This window comes from Oncorhynchus tshawytscha, linkage group LG09 (assembly GCF_018296145.1).
Source record: "Oncorhynchus tshawytscha isolate Ot180627B linkage group LG09, Otsh_v2.0, whole genome shotgun sequence".
In the NCBI taxonomy this organism is placed as follows: domain Eukaryota; kingdom Metazoa; phylum Chordata; class Actinopteri; order Salmoniformes; family Salmonidae; genus Oncorhynchus; species Oncorhynchus tshawytscha.
Genome location: NC_056437.1, coordinates 58,214,176 through 58,234,979, shown reverse-complemented (window position 1 = coordinate 58,234,979; position 20,804 = coordinate 58,214,176). Strand labels below are relative to the sequence as shown.

Genomic DNA, 20,804 nt, shown 5'->3' with positions numbered 1-20,804 from the left:
ATATACTTGAGCATGCAATAAAGCTTTCCTCAGTAGGAAATCCTCGTTGACCCACTGCTGTCAGACTCAGCATGCTCATGGGGCTAACATCGCTGGTCCAAATGTCAGTCGTGAAGCTAATAGTGGTGACACCCATAGCAAGTAGCTCATGAATGTGTGTTTCAACAATACTGTGTAACTCCAGTAGGGCAACATCTGCAAAATAGCACCTAGTGTGTACCGGGGCTCAAGGTGCTCGACCAGTCGGCGAAAGCCAACATCATCCACGACAGAGAACGGTGGATTGTCAAGGGCAATGAATTCCATTATCTTGGCGTTAATGGATTTCACCTTTGAGTTGTCTCGCTGAAATTGTCTTACTCTTTCAAATGACTGCTCAACTTGAACTTGTTTAGTTGTTGGAAGTGTGAGCGAAATACTTTTCTGTTTTTGTTCCGTGTAAGCGCTGTATTTTTCAAGGCGTCAGTACGTCATCTACTTACGTTATATAGGTATGCACGTCAGCTTTGACATGGATTTTGCACTTCGCCGTTAAACTAGACATAGGGCCAATATTGGCATTTGTATCTAATATCGTCCGTTTCCAATATGCTTACCGATATATTGTGCATCCCTAATTTTTACAGGTTAAAGATAACTTCTAAATACGAGGGTGACCAGTATTCACTGAGGTACTCATCTCTCGTTTCATGATGGGCATGGACACATAGCCTACATCATGGAGGGGGTTTAACACACATCCAAAATGGGACCAGCATGACTAAAGTAATGGGCCTGACTACTTATTGTGGGAAGCTTGTGGAAGGCTACCCGAAACGTTTGACCCAAGTTAAGCAATTTCAAGCAATGCTACCAAATACTAATTTAGTGTATGTAAACTTCTGACCCACTGGGATTGTGATGAAAGAAATAAAAGCTGAAATAAATGATTCTCTCTGCTATTATTCTGACATTTCACATTCTTAAAATAAAAGTAGTGATCCTAACTGACCCAAGAGAGGGAATTTTTTACTCTGATTAAATGTCAAGAGTTTAAATGTATTTGGAATATGTGTATGTAAACTTCAGACTTCAACTGTAAGACAGGTAAATTCCCGAACCTGGCGTTACGGCTGGAAAATGCCAGTGCGCCAATTGCGAAATTGCAAACTAACTAAACCAACGTTTGACACTAGCACTGTCTTAACACCAGATGAAACTAAAGCCCTATATGTTCCTGAGTGGCAGAGTTACAGTTTTGACTTAAATCTGCTTGGAAATATATGGCTAGATTTGAAAATGGCGGTCTAGTAATGATCAACAACCAACTTGACAGAGGTTTAAGAATTTTTTAAAGAAAAATTTGCAAATATTGCACAATCCAGGTGTGCAATGCACTTAGAGACTTAACCAGAAAAATGCATAGCTGTAATCGCTGCCAAAGGTTACTCTAACATGTATTGAGGTGTGAACACTTATGTAAATTAGATATTTCTGTATTTCATTTTCAATCAATTTGCAAAAATGTCTAAAAACATGTTTTCACTTTGTCATTATTGGATATTCTGTATAGATGGGTGAATTATTTTATTTATTTCATCCATTTTTAATTCAGGCTGTTACAAAACAAAATATGGAATAAGTCAAGAGGTATAAATATTTTCTGAAGGCGCTGTAGATACGTATCGAATTGTCTTGAACGGGAAAGATGTACATCCCTGCTATAAGTGTAATAGAATGCATTATAAATACAATATAAATACACAATTTGCTTCAAAGAAATCGATATGTCTGTCACACCCTGACCTTAGAGAGCGGTTTCATTTCTCTATTTGATTAGGTCAGGGTGTGATTTGGGGTGGGCACTCTATGTTGTTTGTTTCTATGTTTTGGCCAGGTATGGTTCTCAATCAGGGACAGCTGTCTATCGTTGTCTCTGATTGGGAATCATACTTAGGCAGCCTTTTTCCCTTTTGGTAGTTGTGGGTCGTTGTCTTCGTTTGTGCATGTGTAGCCTTACGGAGCTTTTTGTTGTATTATTGTTTTGTTGGCGACATTTGCAAATAAAGGAAAATGTACGCTCACCACGCTGCACCTTGGTCCATTCCATACGACAATCGTGATAATGTCAACATTACTCATTAGATAGATGACAACAAAAGGCTGTGCAGACCATAGAAATAGAAATACTAGAATGGATAAAACCCCTGAGATCATTTAATGGATGTCTGTGCAAGTAATTCTATGGCTATGGTGTGCACAGTGACTGCACACACATCCAGAGGGCAGTCAGTGAGGCGGTGAGTCTAAAGCCAGAAGAAATCAGCCAGCCCAGCCCCCAGATAGAACAGCTCATCCCACCAGGGCAGCATAGTGAGGAGATGAGGAGCCCTGGAGAACTGTTATCACATCCAGGGAGATAGGAAAGGAGAGGGAGGAAATACGGACAGGAAATCCATGATGCGGGGAAAGGAGGGGAGCTGGGTGTGTATCGGAAGTGCAGAGTAAACAGACTCCTTTTTTAATCATCCCAGCTCATGTTTTTTTAACTGAGCACACACTTTGATCTTCTTCTCCCTCAGCCCCCCTTCCCCCTCCTCCTCTCATCGACAGCCTACTAACTACTAACTATCAACCTGACAGGCCAAGCCTCTCTCTCTCTGGTCTAGGTGAGCCTGCCTGCCTGCTGGCCACAGAGAGATAGTGGTCTACACTGGGACTCCTCTGGTCTGAGGAGAGAGGTGGCTGAGAAACAGGGCCTCCCCAGGGGTCGTCAGGCTAGGGAGGAAGGGATGAAAAGCCTGCTTGCCATACAGTGGTGCAGAGTTAACAAGTATGCACTGTCTAGTGCCCTGCCTGCCCCAATTATACCTGATGTTTTTGTGGGCCCTCACAAAGGTCAATCTGACCTTTCACTGGGACAAAGCCCTCGACAGACAGAGGAGAGAGTAAAGAAGAATTCTAAAGGGACTTAGTGGAAAAAATAGCCCTTTTAAAACCATTTAGCTTATTTTAATTGGACAGAGAGCCCATCAGAGGATTAACTTCAAAAGGAGGTGCGGCAGGCGTAACCTCCTCCTCTTCCTCCTTTCCACTGGGCCCAGAGGACAGCTGGATTTAATTTCAAGTTCAAAGTTATCCCAGAAACCTTTTCACTTCTTCTTCTCCTCCACAGGCTGGCTCTACATAGCCACTCGACTGGCGTTGTAGCGGGAAAGGCAGAGAGAGGGAGTCAAAATTCCTGACCGCTCGAGTCGTCCAAACATACAGTACAGGCCTGAGCCAAGCCAGGCCAGCCAGCCAGCCAGCCAGCCAATGTAGGCTGTGTGTGTGTCCTGAGGACATCCTACCAGAGAGATTAGACCGTTGGATATTAGTTCTGAGGGGGGAATGTGGCAACAGTCCCCTGACCTGAATACACTGAGGGATATGAAAGAGATAAGAATAGCAAACAGCATGTTAGAGAGTCCTTTATGTGGCTGTGTTTGTTTATTACCAACAAGTGTTGGCTTTGCACATTCTATTTCAGCTGAGTGTACAAAACATTAGGAACATCTTCCTAATATTGAGTTGCACCCCCTTTTTTCAGCCGCAATTCGTTGGGGCATTGACTCTACAATGTGTCAAAAGCATTCCACAGGGATGCTGGCCCATGTTGACTCCAATTCTTCCCACAGTTGTGTCAAGTTGGCTGGATGTCCGTTGGGTGGTGGACCATTCTTGACACACACAGGAAACTGTTGAGCGTGAAAAACCCAGTAGCGTTGCAGTTCTTGACACAAACCGATGAGTATGGCACCCACTACCATACCCTGTTCAAAGGCCTTAAATCTTTTGTCTTGCCTATTCACATATACATAATCCATGTCTTAATTGTCTAAAGACTTAAAAATCCTTATTTAACCGGTCTCCTCCCCTTCATCTACACTGATTGAAGTGGATTTAACAGGTGACATCAATAAGGGATCACAGCTTTCACCTGGTCAGTCTGTCATGTAAAAAGCAGGTGTTCCTAATGTTCTGTATACTCAGTGTATATCAGGGAAAAGAAAAGCACCCACATCCCCCACTGCTCACATTGATCAAATATTATATGACAGGCATTTAATACCAACAATGATTTCTCTGTATTGTCGAACAGAAAATCATAACATTCTAAACACTGTATTCTATACAAGACAAAGAACGGAAAATAAAAACTGAATATGAGGGGCTGAGGTGGGGGCGGCAGGTAGCCTAGTGGCTAGAGCATTGGACTAGTAACCAATAGGTTGCAAGATCGAAACCCCAAGCTGACAAGGTAAAAATCTATCGTTCTGCCCCTGAACAAGGCAGTTAACCCACTGTTCCTAGGCCGCCATTGAAAATAAGAATTTGTTCTTAACTGACTTGCATAGTTAAATAAAGGTAAAAATAAAAATATCCATGGGAAAAAACCCAAAGGTTGTGGTGTTTGATAATTCCTCAAATAAAACTTTTCATTTTTTCTCATGCCAGATCTTGTTTTTCTTCTGTGATCAAATAGAGAGCGAGAACCTGTGGCCCAGAGAAACAACATGCTTAAGAAGATCAAACGTGGCCAGAGAGGTGTAATTACTGTGGGTTATGAAAACTGGCTGTCATGCTCCACCACGGTTGAGAGAGTCAAATTCAGAGTAGCCTGAGGAGCTACAAGTCAGGCACGCCTGAGTGATGACAAAAAAAAGAAGGATACAGAGAAAGACAGATCTATCTAGTGCTGCTGGATACTGGACAGGTGAGTTAGGCTAAAGCTAAGACCGTGTTTCTCTCTTAGAAGACTGTTGCACTCTACTCAGCCCTGAAGTACTTCAATGTAAACACAAACACCTTTGATAAACCAGTTATATGTGTAGCCTATTCATTGAATCCAAGCTATTAATGGTATTACAATTCATATCTCTATAGGTAGTGCCTTTAGCAGTCTAAGACAAAACAAATACACAAGTCACGAACTTTGTGGAATCTGGAATGTATGTTGGCGTTTTTGTGAAAAAGAGAGAAAGGGACAGACACAACCTCTTCCTTTCTAAACCCGCCCCCCCAATCTCCTCTTTCCCTGGAAGGAAGACAGGAACATAAAGCGGTGAACATAAAGCAGCGCTCAGAGGCAATAGAGGCCTGTTTGAACAGGTCTACTACCCTGCACTGCAACAAAGACACATCATTGCACAGGGTGAGGCTGAACCGGAACCCTATTTCCTATATTGTCAAAAGATGTACACCAAATAGGGTATAGGGTGCCATTTCGTACTAGGGCTTGGAATTGCCAGGGACATCTCAATATAATATTATCACAAAACTTCGATACGATATGTATTGTGATTCTCACGATTCTATAAGTATTATGATTCGATACTGTGATTTAATTGCGAACCAAAGGTTCCAAACATATTGCTTACCATATGTCTGCTGCAGAGGGACAAGAGAGAGCCATGAGAAAATGAGTTTTTCAGTCATGTAAATAAAACTGAATAAACTAATTGTCTCCCTATTTAAGAAGCTGTAGAGGAAAAATACTGGAGTTTTGGTTAAGGTACAGCAAACTAGCGCAAAAATAATATTGCGATATTGTTAAAACGATACCATACACCTTCAAAAATAATATCCAAATAATATCCACTACCGTTAAAAAATTTGGGGTCACTTAGAAATGTCCTTGTTTATGAAAGAAAAGCACATTTTTGGTCCATTAAAATAACATCAAATTGATCAGAAATACAGTGTAGACATTGTTAATGTTGTAAATTACTATTGTAGCTGGAATGGGCAGATTTTTTATGGAATATCTAAATAGGCGTACAGAGGCCCATTATCAGCAACCATCACTCCTGTGTTCCAATGGCACGTTGTGTTAGCTAATCCAAGTTTATCAATTTAAAAGGCTAATTGATCATTAGAAAACCCTTTTGCAGTTATGTTAACACAGCTGGAAACTGTTGTGCTGATTATAGAAGGAATAAAACTGGCCTTTAGACTAGTTGAGTATCTGGAGCATCAGGATTTGTGGGTTCAATTACAGGCTCATAATGGCCAGAAACAAGACTCTTTGTTCTGGAACTAGTCAATCTATTATTGTTCTAAGAAATTAAGGCTAATCCATGCGAGACATTGCCAAGAAACTGAAGATCTTGTACAACGCTGTATACTACTCCCTTCACAGAACAGCGCAAACTGGCTCTAACCAGAATAGAAGGGAGGCCCCGGTGCACAACTGAGCAACAGGACAAGTACATTAGAGTGTCTAGTTTGGGGAAACAGACACCTCACAAGTCCTCAACTGGCAGCTTCACTAAAATAGTACCCGTAAAACACCAATCTCAAAGTCAACAGTGAAGAGGCAACTCCGGGATGCTGGCCTTCTAGTCAGAGTTGCAAAGAAAAAGCCATATCTCAGACTGGCCACCAAAAATAAAAGATTAAGATGGGCAAAAGACACAGACACTGGACAGAGGAACTCTGCCTAGAAGGCGAGCATCCCGTAGTAGCCTGTTCACTATTGACGTTGATACTGGTGTTTTGCGGGTACTATTTAATGAAGCTGCCAGTTGAGGACTTGTTAAAATAAAACCATTATAATAAGCGATCAAAGTTCATTCGTGTTGCCTCTTCATTAATTATCCTTCACCCACAACAAAAAAGTTATTTGAAAAAGTAATTTTCAGCATGGGCCTGATATTCTAAGAGATGATTTGAGGTGAGATGATTTGATGATTTGTTGTTTTGAGCAACATTGTAACCTACAGATGAAGTCGGAAGTTTACATACACTTAGGTTGGTGTCATTAAAACTCATTTTTCAATGACTCCACAAATTTCTTGTTAAACAATAGGTCAGAAGTTTACATACACTAAGTTGACTGAAACTTTAAACAGCTCCTGAAAATTCCAGAAAATTATGTCATGGCTTTAGAAGCTTCTGATAGGCAAATTGACATCATTTGAGTCAATTGGAGGTGTAGCTGTGGATGTATTTCAAGGCCTACCTTCAAACTCCATGCCTCTTTGCTTGACATCATGGGAAAATCAAAAGAAATCAACCACGACCTCAGAAACAAAATTGTAGACCTCCACAAGTCTGGTTCCTTGGGAGCAATTTCCAAACGCCTGAAGGTACCACGTTCAACTGTACAAATAATAGTATGCAAGTATAAACACCAGCAGCTGTCATACTACTCAGGAAGGATATGTGTTCTGTCTCCTAGAGATGAACGTACTTTGGTGAAAAAAGTGCAAATCAATCCCAGAACAACAGCAAAGGACCTTGTGAAGATGCTGGAGGAAACAGGTACAAAAGTATCTATATTCACAGTCAAATTATTCCTATGTTGACAGAGATAGTACTTTTTGGAGAAATGTCCTCTGGTCTGATGAAACAAAAATAGAACTGTTTGGCCATAATGACCATCATTATGTTTGCCGGAAAAGCCAAAGACACCATCCCAACCATGAAGCATGGGGGTGGCAGCATCATGTTGTGGGGATGCTTTGCTGCAGGAGGGACTGTTGCACTTCACAAAATAGATGGCATCATGAAGGAAGAAAATTATGTGGATATATTGAAGCAACATCTCAAGACATCAGTCAGGAAGTTAAAGCTTGGTCACAAATGGGTCTTCCAAATGGACAATGACCTCAAGCATACTTCCAAAGTTGTAGCAAAATGGCTTAAGGACAACAGAGTCAAGGTATTGGAGTGGCCATTACAAAGCCCTGACCTCAATCCTATAGAACATTTGTGGGCAGAACTGGAAAAGCGTGTGCGAGCAAGGAGGCCTACAAACCTGACTCAGTTACACCAACTCTGTCAGGAGGAATGGGCCATTCACCCAACTTATTGTGGGAAGCTTGTGGAAGGCTACCCGAAACGTTTGACCAAAGTTAAACAATTTAAAGGCCATGCTAACAAATACTAATTGAGTGTATGTAAACTTCTGAACCACTGGGAATGTGATGAAAGAAATAAAAGCTGAAATAAATCATCTCTCTTTACAATTATTATGACATTTCACTTTCTTAAAATGAAGTGGTGATCCTAACTGACCTAAAACAGGGAATTATTACTAGGATTAAATGTCAGGAATTGTGAAAAATTGAGTTTAAATGTATTTGGCTAAGGTGTATGTAAACTTTCGACTTCAACTGTATGTTTGAGACCAAAGTGTGAGAAGCGCGCCTGTATCTCTCACAGAACTAAAATGAGATTAACTTTATATGATCTCTCACCCTCTCTCTAATCTGATGTACACGAGCCTGCAACTCTCATCTCTCCAGTGTTGCACTTCAGCATTTATTTACTTACAAAATCATTGCTGAAGGGTTCTGGAGGAACTGCATCACGCCTGATAGATTGAAATGCATTTGCCAAAGTTATTCATAGCTTGCACCTCCATCACTCGGTCGCGTCATCCATTGTTATCAACGTTCTCAAGCCGCCCTCCATCGGCGGCACCATAGTGGTGCCCTAAAGTGGTGATAAGCCTTGTCATTCTGGACAGAGGCTAAGTACTGTTTCATCTAAATTACACTATAGTGCCGGGAAAATACGATGACATTGCTAAAGTAATATATTTAGTAGGAAACAACTTTGCCAGCAGTATCATGTCATCAAATTTTATTTAGACAGATGGCAATGTTGTCATTAGCTAGCAAAGTTTGTCAAAAATAGCTAGCAATGCTAACGTTAGCCAGCTAAAATCTGATTGCAGTACGAACTGAATCGGCCCTTGAGCGAACCATGGTGTGTTGTGCACCCGCGAGTGCGGATAGAGTGTGCGCACCAGTCCAAACAAGCTGAACTAAGGGGTAGAGTTCGAGCAATTATGATTTTTAAACACCGATACCGATACCGATTATTGGAGGACCAAAAAAAGGCAATACCGATTAACCGGACCATTTTATTATTTTTTTATTTGTAATAATGACAATTACAACAATACTGAATGAACACTTATTTTAACTTAATATAATATATCAATAATATCAATTTAGCCTCAAATAAATAATGACACATGTTCAATTTGGTTTAAATAATGTTGGAGTAATGTTGGAGTAATGTTGGAGAAGAAAGTAAAAGTGCAATATGTGCCATGTAAGAAAGCTAACGTTTAAGTTCCTTGCTCAGAACATGAGAATGAAAGCTGGTATGAAAGCTGGTGGTTCCTTTTAACGTGAATCTTCAATATTCCCAGGTGAGAAGTTTTAGGTTGTAGTTATTATAGGAATTATAGGACTATTTCTCTCTATAGGATTTGTATTTCATATACCTTTGACTATTGGATGTTCTTATAGGCACTTTTAGTATTGCCAGTGTAACAGTATAGCTTTTGTCCCTCTCCTCGCTCCTACCTGGGCTCGAACCAGGAACACATCGACAACAGCTACCCTTGAAGCAGCGTTACACATGCAGAGCAAGGGGAACAACCACTCCAAGTCTCAGAGCGAGTGACGTTTGAAACGCTATTAGCATGCACCCCGCTAACTAGCTAGCCATTTCACATCGGTTACACCAGCCTAATCTCGGGAGTTGGTAGGCTTGAAGTCATAAACAGCGCAATAGCTGCTGGCAAAACGCACGAAAGTGCTGTTTAAATGAATGCTTACAAGCCTGCTGCTGCCTACCATCGCTCAGTCAGACTGCTATATCAAATCATAGACTTAATTATAACATAATAACACACAGAAATATGAGCCTTTGTTCATTAATATGGTTAAATCCGGAAACTATCATTTCGAAAACAAAACGTTTATTCTTTCAATGAAATACGGAACCGTTCCGTATTTTTTCTAATGGGTGGCATCCCTAAGTCTAAATATTGCTGTTACATTGCACAACCTTCAATGTTATGTCATAATTATGTACAATTCTGGCAAATTAATTATGGCCTTTGTTAGGAATAAATGGACTTCACACAGTTCACAATGAGCCATGAGGCCCAAACTGCTGCATATACCCTGACTGCTAGCACGAAACGCAAGAGAAGTGACACAATTTCCCTAGTTATAAGAAATTCATGTTAGCAGGCAATATTAACTAAATATGCAGGTTTAAAAATATATACTTGTGTATTGATTTTAAAGAAAGGCAATTGATGTTTATGGTTAGGTACATCGGTGCAATGACAGTGCTTTTTTTCGCAAATGCGCTTGTTAAATCATCACCCGTTTGTTGAAGTAGGCTGTGATTCGATGAGAAATTAACAGGCACCGCATCGATTATATGCAACGCAGGACAAGCTAGATAAACTAGTAATATCAACCATGTGTAGTTAACTAGTGATTATGTTAAGATTGATTGTTTTTTATAAGATAAGTTTAATGCTAGCTAGCAACTGACCTTGGCTTCTTGCTGCCCTCGCGTAACAGGTAGTCAGCCTGCCACGCAGGCTCCTTGTGGAGTGCAATGTAAGGCAGGTGGTTAGAGCGTTGGACTAGTAACCGGAAGGTTGCAAAAACGAATCCCCAAGCTGACAAGGTAAAAATCTGTCGTTCTGCCCCTGAACAAGGCAGTTAACGTTCCTAGGACGTCACTGAAAATAAGAATGTGTTCTTAACTGACTTGCCTAGTTAAATATAGATTAAATAAAGGTGTAAAAAAATATATAATAATTAAAACGGCCAAATCAATGCACAAAAATACAGATTTCCGATTGTTATGAAAACTTGAAATAGGCCCTAATTAATCTGCCATTCCAATTAACCGGTCGACCTCTAGCCTAAATAGCACCTTATTCGCGATGCGGGGAATTCCGACCTGAGTTAAGCTCGCGTAAATGGAACATAATTCCCTTTTGATGCGCTTTGCTCTCTAAGTGTATTCTAACCTTGAACTTAAGCATGAGAATAGCATGCTATTCGTTGGGTGTCGAGATGAAAGAAATTAAGGTGTGGTGGACGTGTGTCTACAGATGCTCCTTATTCTGATTCCACCACCTTTACGAGCGATGAAACGATGAATAAGGTCGAGCAACCTGTCGGTTCTAAGTGGAACAACATCTAATTTATTGTTTCCCCCTATAAATAACACCATTCGCCATGCACTGTAATTTACAAATTGATAAGAAGTAAATGAGGAAGCCATTTGGATAAGGGGATTGTAAATATAAATGACAATTGTTTTAGATCTATTTTACCTTTTACACACACACACACACACACACACACACACACTAATGATCACTGGAAACCAGTCATATAGCAGCAAACTGAAGCATATCAACATATCACCTTCCACAGGGAAGTTTTTGAAATCCTGGTCTTATAATTTGGGATGAAATTTGGGGACCCAATCTATAGGCTTCTGAAAATGACAGTATATCGCCAAACCTACCGAGTTGATTTATGATTTCTAGAATGTTTTAATTATATGCCCAGACTTTCACTGTATTTATTTTTTTGAGAATTTGTATTGTGTTAAATATTGGCCACTATCGGTAGCCACCATCAGTTATACCCACATACATTTATAACTGTCACTGACTAGAGTTAGTTTCCTAACATTTTGCATCATTCCATTACATCGTTAGTTTACCTTTCTTCCTGGTTGAATTAAATGTTTTCAGCGCGAGCAAAGGAACCACGCCTGCAAAGCCCATTACTCACCTGCATAAGGTTAGTCTGAATACAAACTACTGAGAAGTGCGTAGGAAAGGCGCAATGATGTACATTTCCTTAGTCTGAATCGGCCCTGTATACTTAACTATGGGCCCTGGTCAAAAGTGGTGCACTATATAGTGAATAGGATGCCATTTGGGATGCAGCCTCAGTAAAACAGTAATCTAGGAATCACTTTCTGACAGACAGACCTAGGTCTACACCTCAGTGTTGTTTTCAAACTGTAATCCACTCCTCCTTCAAAATCAGGTCAAATGTTATCACTCATATCTAAGGTGATATATCAAAGAAGCACTCAGCGCAAAGGAAAGGCTTCATTGCCTCAATGTAAATGAACAAAGACCCGGAAAGCTGACATATGCCTTTGATCTTTTCAGCAGCACTGCTATGCAATACACCTCTAAAAAAATCAACATCACACACACGCAAGCACACACACTTAGACGTACTGAGTATATATTTTATATTAAATGAATCTACTGTCATCATTTTCACCGCTATGTCTAATATTGGACATTCCCTGTGGAAAAGGCTGTGTAGGCTAATTCTTTATCAATTATGGCCATCTGCAGCATCTGGTTCTCCATTCAAAATGCCTCATGCACCTGGTGAGTGAGGACAGACAAGACCCTATGTATCTCATATCTGTCGTCCCCCTTTCTTCTCAGACTGGAAATAAATTGACTTAGCCTTGCATTAGTTCCCCAACAACTTTAATCCATGCATGAATCCAAACTATGCACCACAGAGAGCGCAGGAACTGGCCTGGCTTGCAGAATAAGAACATTTTTGGTATAGCCACATGTAAGCCTATGCGTTTAGCATTTGAATTATGCATTGTTTACAGTAAGGGCACGAGCAAGCTAACCTTTTTTTTTAAACAATGCAGCTTTTGATCTCAACTGTTGAAACTTGCATGGAATGCATTGTTTGGTATTTAATCACACTGTTCAGTAAAAAAAAAAACATTAAAAAGGGAGTTTTTTGGCAACTTCTGGGCATGGCTGTCCCTAATAATTTAGGTTCTACAAATCCATCAGCTTGATAAAAGGTTTGGGTGGAGAAGTTGGCACTCTCACCTCTAACCAGTATTTTATTGGCAGGCAGGAAGAAGACAAATGGGAATAAGATAAAAATTAAAACAAATAGAGCCCTATAAATATATATGTCAACACTGTTGTTAATGAGGAATGTTGATATAGGTATCCTATTCAATTCTAATTCCATGGTTGACACAGACAATGAGACAGAGTGACAACGAAGGGTTATATGCCTAGCAGCTCAATAACCTATTACATTATAGTGACTGAGATCAACAACAAGATGACAAAAAAGTTGGCCTGAAATTTAACACTGCCATGGGGGTTTGTGGTTTAGGATATGGCACAGTGTTAACATCAGAGTTTGCCATGGTGAATCTGCCAAGATGAAGAGTCAGGGTGGCAAGAACAGTAAAATCAAATCTTGTCAAAACAAGCCATAACCATCAGATCAGACAGGACTGATGCCTAAAGTGGTCCTCTGGAGGATGTTGTTTCACAATGTGACATACTGTACCAAGCAATACATACAAATCTGAAACAATACTCCACAGTCCAATGGACTACCAGGCCAGCCTATATCACAAGATGTATCCATGGACTGAATTCATGTGACATAATTGATTAAAGATGCATTGGATATTTTAAGACAATAACGACTATTCGCTAAACTTATTGCCACAGAGTTATTGATAGCTAACCAAGAAAATGTAGCCAGTATGCACTTGACTTGCATTACACATGATCAGGTGGACCTGGAAACCTATATGACGGTGACACATACCTGCATGAGCTTCCCCTCTGCAGAGCCGGCGCTCCCTCCTACGAACAGCCCTTCCAGAGTGATGGGCTTCCCCGTGGGCTCGTGTCTTAGCAGTGTCACCTTGATGACAGCCCTGGGGGCCGAGCGCTCCGTTTCTACGGCCGCCGCCAGCTCCAGGCCCGTCTGGCCGAACACCACCTGCAGGGCCGCTATGAGCAGCCACGGCCAGAGCCCGGCCAATCGCCGCTGGGGAACGGTCATTGGATCGGCTGCAGCGGCGGGCTCCGGCCGCACATCGTGGACTTCAAAGCTGGCAACAACCCGAGTTGATTCAGGACAATAAATATGGCCCAGCAACGGTTCTCCTCTTTGTGGGTTCTAAAATGTACAAACCCGTCAAAACTATTCGAAAAACAGGGTTAAATCCAACGTTTTAAGGCTCACTGACTGCCATGTTGTCTTTGTGGATGCATGTCTTGTGGATTTCTGGTTAATTCTTACCCCGCTTTAAAAGTTTGTTCCAGTTGAAAAAAGTTATTGATTTCACTCTTCACATACAACACGAGCTCCAGTCCTTACAGGAGATAAACAGTAGCCCAGTTCTCATTTTCAACGTGCAGGTTGAAGTTGTCAGTCGGTTCAGTCCGGACACTTCCAAAACACCGGCTCTTGTAATATTCCACCACTGGCAATATTTCAAAAAACCTTTTGCAACAATGTTGACAATTAATTATGTGACCAACCCACTATAAACATGCTACAGTAACGTCTGGTTTTAAAAATGTATCCAATTTACCGGTATTCCATGTCACATTTCCAGAGCAAGGAAAAAAATGGTAAAATCTCGCTGACGGACTCCAGATGCAACAAGTATCTCTAAAGCAATTCCCCCTTACTGTTCTTTACGCTGGATGTGTGAATGTAGGCTATCCCCACCGCACTGTATCCCTATAGGTTTCAAACGAATGGCAAGGTTTGTTGAACTTCAGAAACCGAGATGAACAAAGTCAAATTGATGTTGATAAGACTGATTCCAAGATGACAGTCGACCATACAGTTAACAACGACGGAAATGCTATAGTAACTTTCATAAACTCTGTAGCGACTAAATCTCGACAAAAATGTCACAATAAAGTTGACAACGGAGCATTCCGGACTTTTGACATGTTTAACTAGCTAATCCAATGGAACCGTTGAAATTATTTACATAGCATGTTATAACTAGTTAATTAATTAGCAGTAGAAATCACGTGTTATTTCTGCAGCCGACGCATTCACAAGTCTATCGCCCGCTTAAGTTGTTACGCATCTAAAACCAGTTTGCTTCCTGCCACCTTCCAAAAAAGTTGTCTCTTTTCCCGAGTACCACGTCTGAAATGTATAATGAAACGAAATACTTCCCGCGGTTGCCGACAAAATATATATACGCTAAACTCCAGTAATTTACTGAAGATACTGAAAATGTAGAAAAAAATGTAGAATCGAAGGAACGCAAGTCGTTAAAACACTGTTATTGATCTTCATTAAAAAAAACATTGAAAAGTTGGAAAAAGACACTGTACATTAAGCGAAGTCCCGAAGCCTGCCTCTCGTAGTCTCCCTCCCCTGGGCTTTCATTGACCGTCTACCTGCTGACTGCCTGTTACGGAGGGTGGAGCACGAGCTACACAGTGACACTAAAGACGACACCGGGCGGCCTCCAGCGGACAACCCTGGTAACAGCCAAGCGCCACTTTTTGACCTCGTTTAGATCGAAGATTCTGGAATGTAGACAATCCACCTTTGAGGGCCCCATATAAAGAACTACATGATGCAATAAATGAAATGCAAACATCCAATTAATTATATCACATTTTAATCATAAGATATTTTTTTTAATGACTCAAGGTTAAAATAGATTTGTTGCTTTTCTGCATTTCAAAATTATGTAAAAATGTCCCTTTTTGGTGTCAAACTAAAACAAATGACTAATAAAAATTAAGGTTACTTGTGCTTTAACCAAAAACAAAAAAAGACAAATAAGTCTTATGTATGGCCGCAGGAAGATTATCAAAATGATTGGATCCTATAGTGTATGTAAAAAAATAAAAAATTAAGAATTATACTAACTTAATAGAATTGCTCAAAGAGATTGTTTAACAAGAAATGACTTCTTTTAAAAAACTCCCCTTGCGAGGATAACGACACAGACTTTTTCTAAAAATGTTTTATGAGATTGGAGAACACATTGAGAGGGATCTTAAACCATTACTCAATACAGAATCTTTCCAGGCCCTTGATATCCTTTGTCTGTGCTCATGGACTGCCCTCTTCAGTTCAATCCACAGATTTTCAAATTGGGTTCAATTCTGGAGACTGAGAGTGCCACTGCAAACTGTTGATTTTGTGGCCAATTAACCATTTATGTAATTGGGGTTATTGTCTTGCTGGAAGATCCACTCCGGCAGAGGAAACTAGGTTTTTGGCAAACATTTCCTCCTTGTATTTGGTAAAGCTCATGATGCCGTTGATCTTAACAAGGGCCCCAGGACATGTAAAAGCAAAATAGCCCCATAACATCCACCATATTTTACAGTAGAGATAAGGTATTTTCTGCATATGCATTGTTCTTTCGACGCAAAACTCTTCACTGGTGCGCATGGCGCATGGCTTTATTTTCATCTAACCATAGCAGTAGTTGCAATCCAAGTGCCAATGCCGTTCAGCAAACACCAGGCATATAAATTTGTTGAGTACATGGATATAAAGCTCTTTGGCCACACACACCATCGAAAGAAAGTTGCATCTGCAGAAAATAACCCCATATCTACTGTAAAATATGGTGGTGGTATCATGAACTTTACACAGTACAAGGACATTTTAGCTAAAAACCTAGATGCCTCTGCCAGGATGCTGAAACTTGTCATGTAGAACACTGCAGACCTCTGCATCCACCCCCTTGATCTCCTTTACCTTGGTGATGTACTTGGATGCTTCCTTAGGGCACTGGGATAAATCACAGCATGATCAACCTCTTATTATAAAACAGAATTCATCAGAATCCCTGATAACCATCCATACGATACATGTTTTTTAAAATATTTATTACCAAGGAATACGGACTGAGTATCTTTGCTTTCTCTTTACATTCACAATTCTAAATTCTTTAAACCCCAAATTATTAAACTATACGATGAGCTTAGGTACACTGGTTTGTTTATTGATGAATAATAGCCTCCATGTACCATGTTTTTACTAAGCTAGGCTAGCTAACCTTCTGATAGGCGTCGACAGGCAAAGGTTCCTCCTCCCTCTTGACTGGCTGATCAGCTGCATGACCACCGACCATGATGGCAATTCCCCGAGAAGGAATGTTCACCGGGACTGTTATAATGGTGGACCCTCGTGGAGTCACTGTGCTGGCATCCATCAGTATTGTGCCAGGCAGGAAGCTGGATTTGACAGAGGAGTCAATCTGGGAAGAGATGGTGAGCTGTTGATATTGGTGGTGGGCTGGGGCCCTGATGATAGAGGTGGCCAGGACCGGCTGCTGGCGCTCTGGGGTTTACAATTTGACCATGCGTATTTTGGGGGAACTGTGGTGCAGCTCGTCCACTATCTGGAAAACTGTGTCCAAGTTGACTTCACTCTTCTTGGTCTCCTTGTTTTCCCTGCTCTGCCAGTCCTGGTTTTGATTGTCAAGATACAAAAACCCCACAGGACAGGTTGGCTAGAAAAATCAGGATTAATCATATCAATTTCATAGCAATGCATAAAAGCCCCACAATTTCATGTTCAAGCATTACATTTTGACTTATATGCTCCCCATATTTCCATGCATTTAATTTTAGATCTAACTGGGCAGATTCACAGACATGCTGCTGTATGAGTAGGCCTAGCAGTTTGATTTCAACCTACCTGGTAGTAGCTGTAATGAGAGTATGACAGAGTTGTCTGGTGGACACTATGACAGTTTGAGTCCATTGAACATTGTGTTTGTTTCAATGGACAGATTCAATCAAAAAGTATGTTAATTAAACTTCTACGGCAGTTTATGAGGAAATCACAGTGTTTCTGTGTGTAATTAATGGGTGCTTCCATGGCACGGTTTATTATATTTACCAGGGGAATAAAAACCAGCATGGTGAGGGATGAAGGTGTTGAACTTGGGCCTATGGTTTGCCAGGCTTTGTGAACCCTGCTGGATGTGTGCAGTAGCTGGACTGGACTGCACAGAGCAGGAAGTGTCTGAAGGGAAGCGGTGGATGACGGATATGGGGATTCCCTTGTCTGTGTAGATGGTCGTAGGGGAGGGGACATCCCCATGACCCATGATACAGCCGCGGTGTGGGATGGGGGTCCAATCATACTCCTTCATGGTCTGGATTCTGCTTTGGTTGTACTGTTGGTAAGGAGATGGTTGGTGTACCTGTCGAACAAACATGTAACCTGTGGAAACATCGAATTATAGCAAGGCTGAGAAATTATGAAACACATGTTATGGCACAAATAAGACTGTTCTTTGAGTTATTGGCAATTCAATTACTGTAGTTACTTGTTTAATTTTAAATACAGGGTATAGACATGATTGACAATTTGAGTGAAGCGCTTTTCTCTACTTTGACCTCCTCCTTACCACCATCACTATTGGCCATGAGTCGCCGGAAACTTTTGGGGGACCGACAGTTCACTTATTGGGCAGCTTCCATCGTCGCCTTGTTTTTGCTCATCAGCCTCTTCAGATTCACCAGCAGTTTGGATGGATCTTGTTTGAAGTTGGAAGTGGTGTTGTATCCTGTCCATTGAGCAATCATTATTTTCCCGAGCCCCTGGGGCCATGGGTCATCTTGGGTTTCAAACTTGTAAAGTTGGTCGTTTTGAAACAGTCGATGGTGTCAAACATTTGCTTCTGAGGTGACAGCAGCTCTGCTTTAACACCACAGGGATGCCAACATATTGCTTGATTTTTGGGGTTATTCACATGGCAGTTTTGGGGTTATTCACCAGGCAGTTTCGTAGGGATGTTGTTGGGGTTGAAGGGGATGGTGAGGTGTGCTTCTTCGAGCTCCATATCGTCGGCTGTTTGAGAATCCAAAAACAAACTAAATCAGTGACAACTTAATCAAGTGCATATTGATAGCTAATGAAAGTAGTTAGCTTTGTAGCCCTTTCCTGCAGTCAATGACCATAAGTGCCCTATTATCATAATGGGTTTTTTTTTTAGGATGAAAATCCAGAAATTCTAGCTATGTCAAACAGTGTTGTTAAATTTCTGTAACGGCTTTCTTCCTGGGAAAGAGAAGACCAAAGCGCAGCGAGGTGAGTGTTCATCTTCTTTAATAAGAAATCCCAACTGAACACTTCAAATTACAAAACAAACGTGAAACCAGTCCTATCTGGTGCATAGACACAAAGACAGGAAACAATCACCCACAAACCCCAACACAAAACAAGCTACCTAAATATGTTCCCAATTAGAGACAATGACTAACACCTGCCTCTGATTGAGAACCATATCAGGCCAAACACAGAAACAGACAAACTAGACACACAACATAGAATGCCCACCCAGCTCACGTCCTGACCAACACTAAAAGAAGGAAAACACACAAGAACTATGGTCAGAACTTGACAATTTCAGTCTCCTGTGATGTATATAAAGTGTAATATTTTGATGTAAACTCAAAACTTAAATAGTGGAATGGGTGTTTTTTTTTTTAGGGAGGGCTAATAGTTGGCAGGGCAATTTTTATTTTCTTCAATTTGTAATACCGTATCAAAGAATTGAATGTAGGTACGCTGTGAATGGCCTCACACACCAGTGCAGTAGGTGGTGGTGTATACACCTAAAAGTTGGTTGCGATCCGCCAATCAAACCCAAAGAACTGCAGCGACTTGAAGGCGACTTCATAAGAAACATTACCTTTGATCACATGACTTTTATGCAGTCGACATGTAGTTGGACAATTTTTATAACCTATTTAAACACACATCGAAAGACGTTGACCAACTATGGTCACCATCTTGACAAAAGTGAGTCGCTCGAACGTGCCAATTGGTTCCAGACCGATTAGGTCATGCGTCTGCATGCTGCCTGCCTCACCTGTGTCACGCCCTGACCTTATGACCTTTTATGTCTCTATTTGGGTTTGGTCAGGTTGTGATTTGGGTGGGCATTCTATGTTCCTTTTTCTATGTTTTTGTATTTCTTTTGGCCGTGTATGGTTCTCAATCAGGGACAGCTGTCTATTGTTGTCTCTGATTGGGAACCATACCTAGGTAGCTTTTTCCCACAGGGTTTTTATGGGTAGTTAATTTGTGTTTAGTGTTTTGCACCTGTCAGCACTGTTTCGGTGATTCCCGTTGTTATTTTGTTATTAGAGTTCAGTTTTAATAAAGTAAGCATGAACACTTACAATGCTGCACTTTGGTCCGATGATTCCTCATCGTCCGAGATGACGAATACCGTTACAACCTGGGGCAACTTTAGAGATCCCTGTTTTTCTACAGTGAAGAATACAATAGCCACAACAAGGCTGTTGATAACCGAAGCAACCATTAATGCAGTTGTTTAACATAGCAGTCAATCTAGTTCCTGAAGTCTCAAAATATGTTATTAGCACACTGTTAACATGTATTCAATCATATTGAATACATGTTATTATCATATTAAATAATTAAACACTCACCCACATAAGTATATAGCTGGCTGCATCTATCAACATTGGGCTAATGGCTAAGGTAATTTGGCTTCAACTTGAGCACATGGCAACAGCGTGCAATTTTATTCAACAGTAACATGCAAAACACAAAAAACTGAACAGCAGAGGGATTACACATAGAAAGAAATAAGGGAGGGAAAAATGTAGAATAATATGTTTTCATCAAGGATCGCTCTGTACCTTGCTCCATTCATCTTTGCCTCGATCCTGACTAGTCTCCCAGTCCCTGGCACTGAAAAACATCCCCTCAGCATGATGCTGCCACCACCATGCTTCACCGTAGGGATTGTGCCAGGTTTCCTCCAGACGTGACGCTTGGCATTCAGGCCAAAGAGTTCAATCCTTGGTTTCCTCAGACCAGAGAATCTTGTTTCTCATGTTCTGAGATTCTTTAGGTGCCTTTTGGCAAACTCCAAGCGGGCGGTCATGTGCCTTTTACGGAGTGGCTTCCACAATCAGGCCTACTACAAAGGCCTGATTGGTGGAGTGCTGCAGAGATGGTTGCCAAGACCTGCTCACCCGGTTGGAACTCTCGTGGTTAGGCCTCCGGTTGTATACGAGCTCCTGGGCGGGGGACTCGTTTATATAGTGTCAAAAGACACACACACACACAGGTGTCTGTAATCATGTCCAAGTATGGCCTAATATCATTGGTTAATTCTCAAATATTAAAATAACATACAAAGAACAT

The 20,804-nt window shown here is 41.0% G+C and overlaps 2 protein-coding genes across 2 annotated transcripts in view; both read right to left on the bottom strand.

The window, feature by feature from the left end:
* Nucleotides 1-15,021, bottom strand: part of LOC112258342 (E3 ubiquitin-protein ligase RNF43) — a 158,057-nt gene extending 143,036 nt beyond the window's left edge. The window contains exon 1 of the mRNA XM_024432662.2: nt 13,434-15,021. Coding sequence (XP_024288430.1) covers nt 13,434-13,673 — 240 coding nt within the window. The 5' untranslated portion in view covers nt 13,674-15,021. The remainder of the gene's footprint in view (nt 1-13,433) is intronic.
* Nucleotides 15,022-15,569: 548 nt separating this feature from the next.
* LOC112259395 (heat shock factor protein 5-like) lies at nt 15,570-18,807 on the bottom strand. Its single transcript, XM_024434100.2, has 3 exons — nt 18,028-18,807; nt 17,514-17,840; nt 15,570-17,121 (listed from the first exon to the last, which is right to left on the bottom strand). The coding sequence occupies exons 1-3, from the start codon at nt 18,044-18,046 to the stop codon at nt 17,090-17,092; spliced, it is 378 nt and encodes a 125-aa protein (XP_024289868.1). The 5' UTR covers nt 18,047-18,807; the 3' UTR covers nt 15,570-17,089.
* Nucleotides 18,808-20,804: the final 1,997 nt, after the last annotated feature.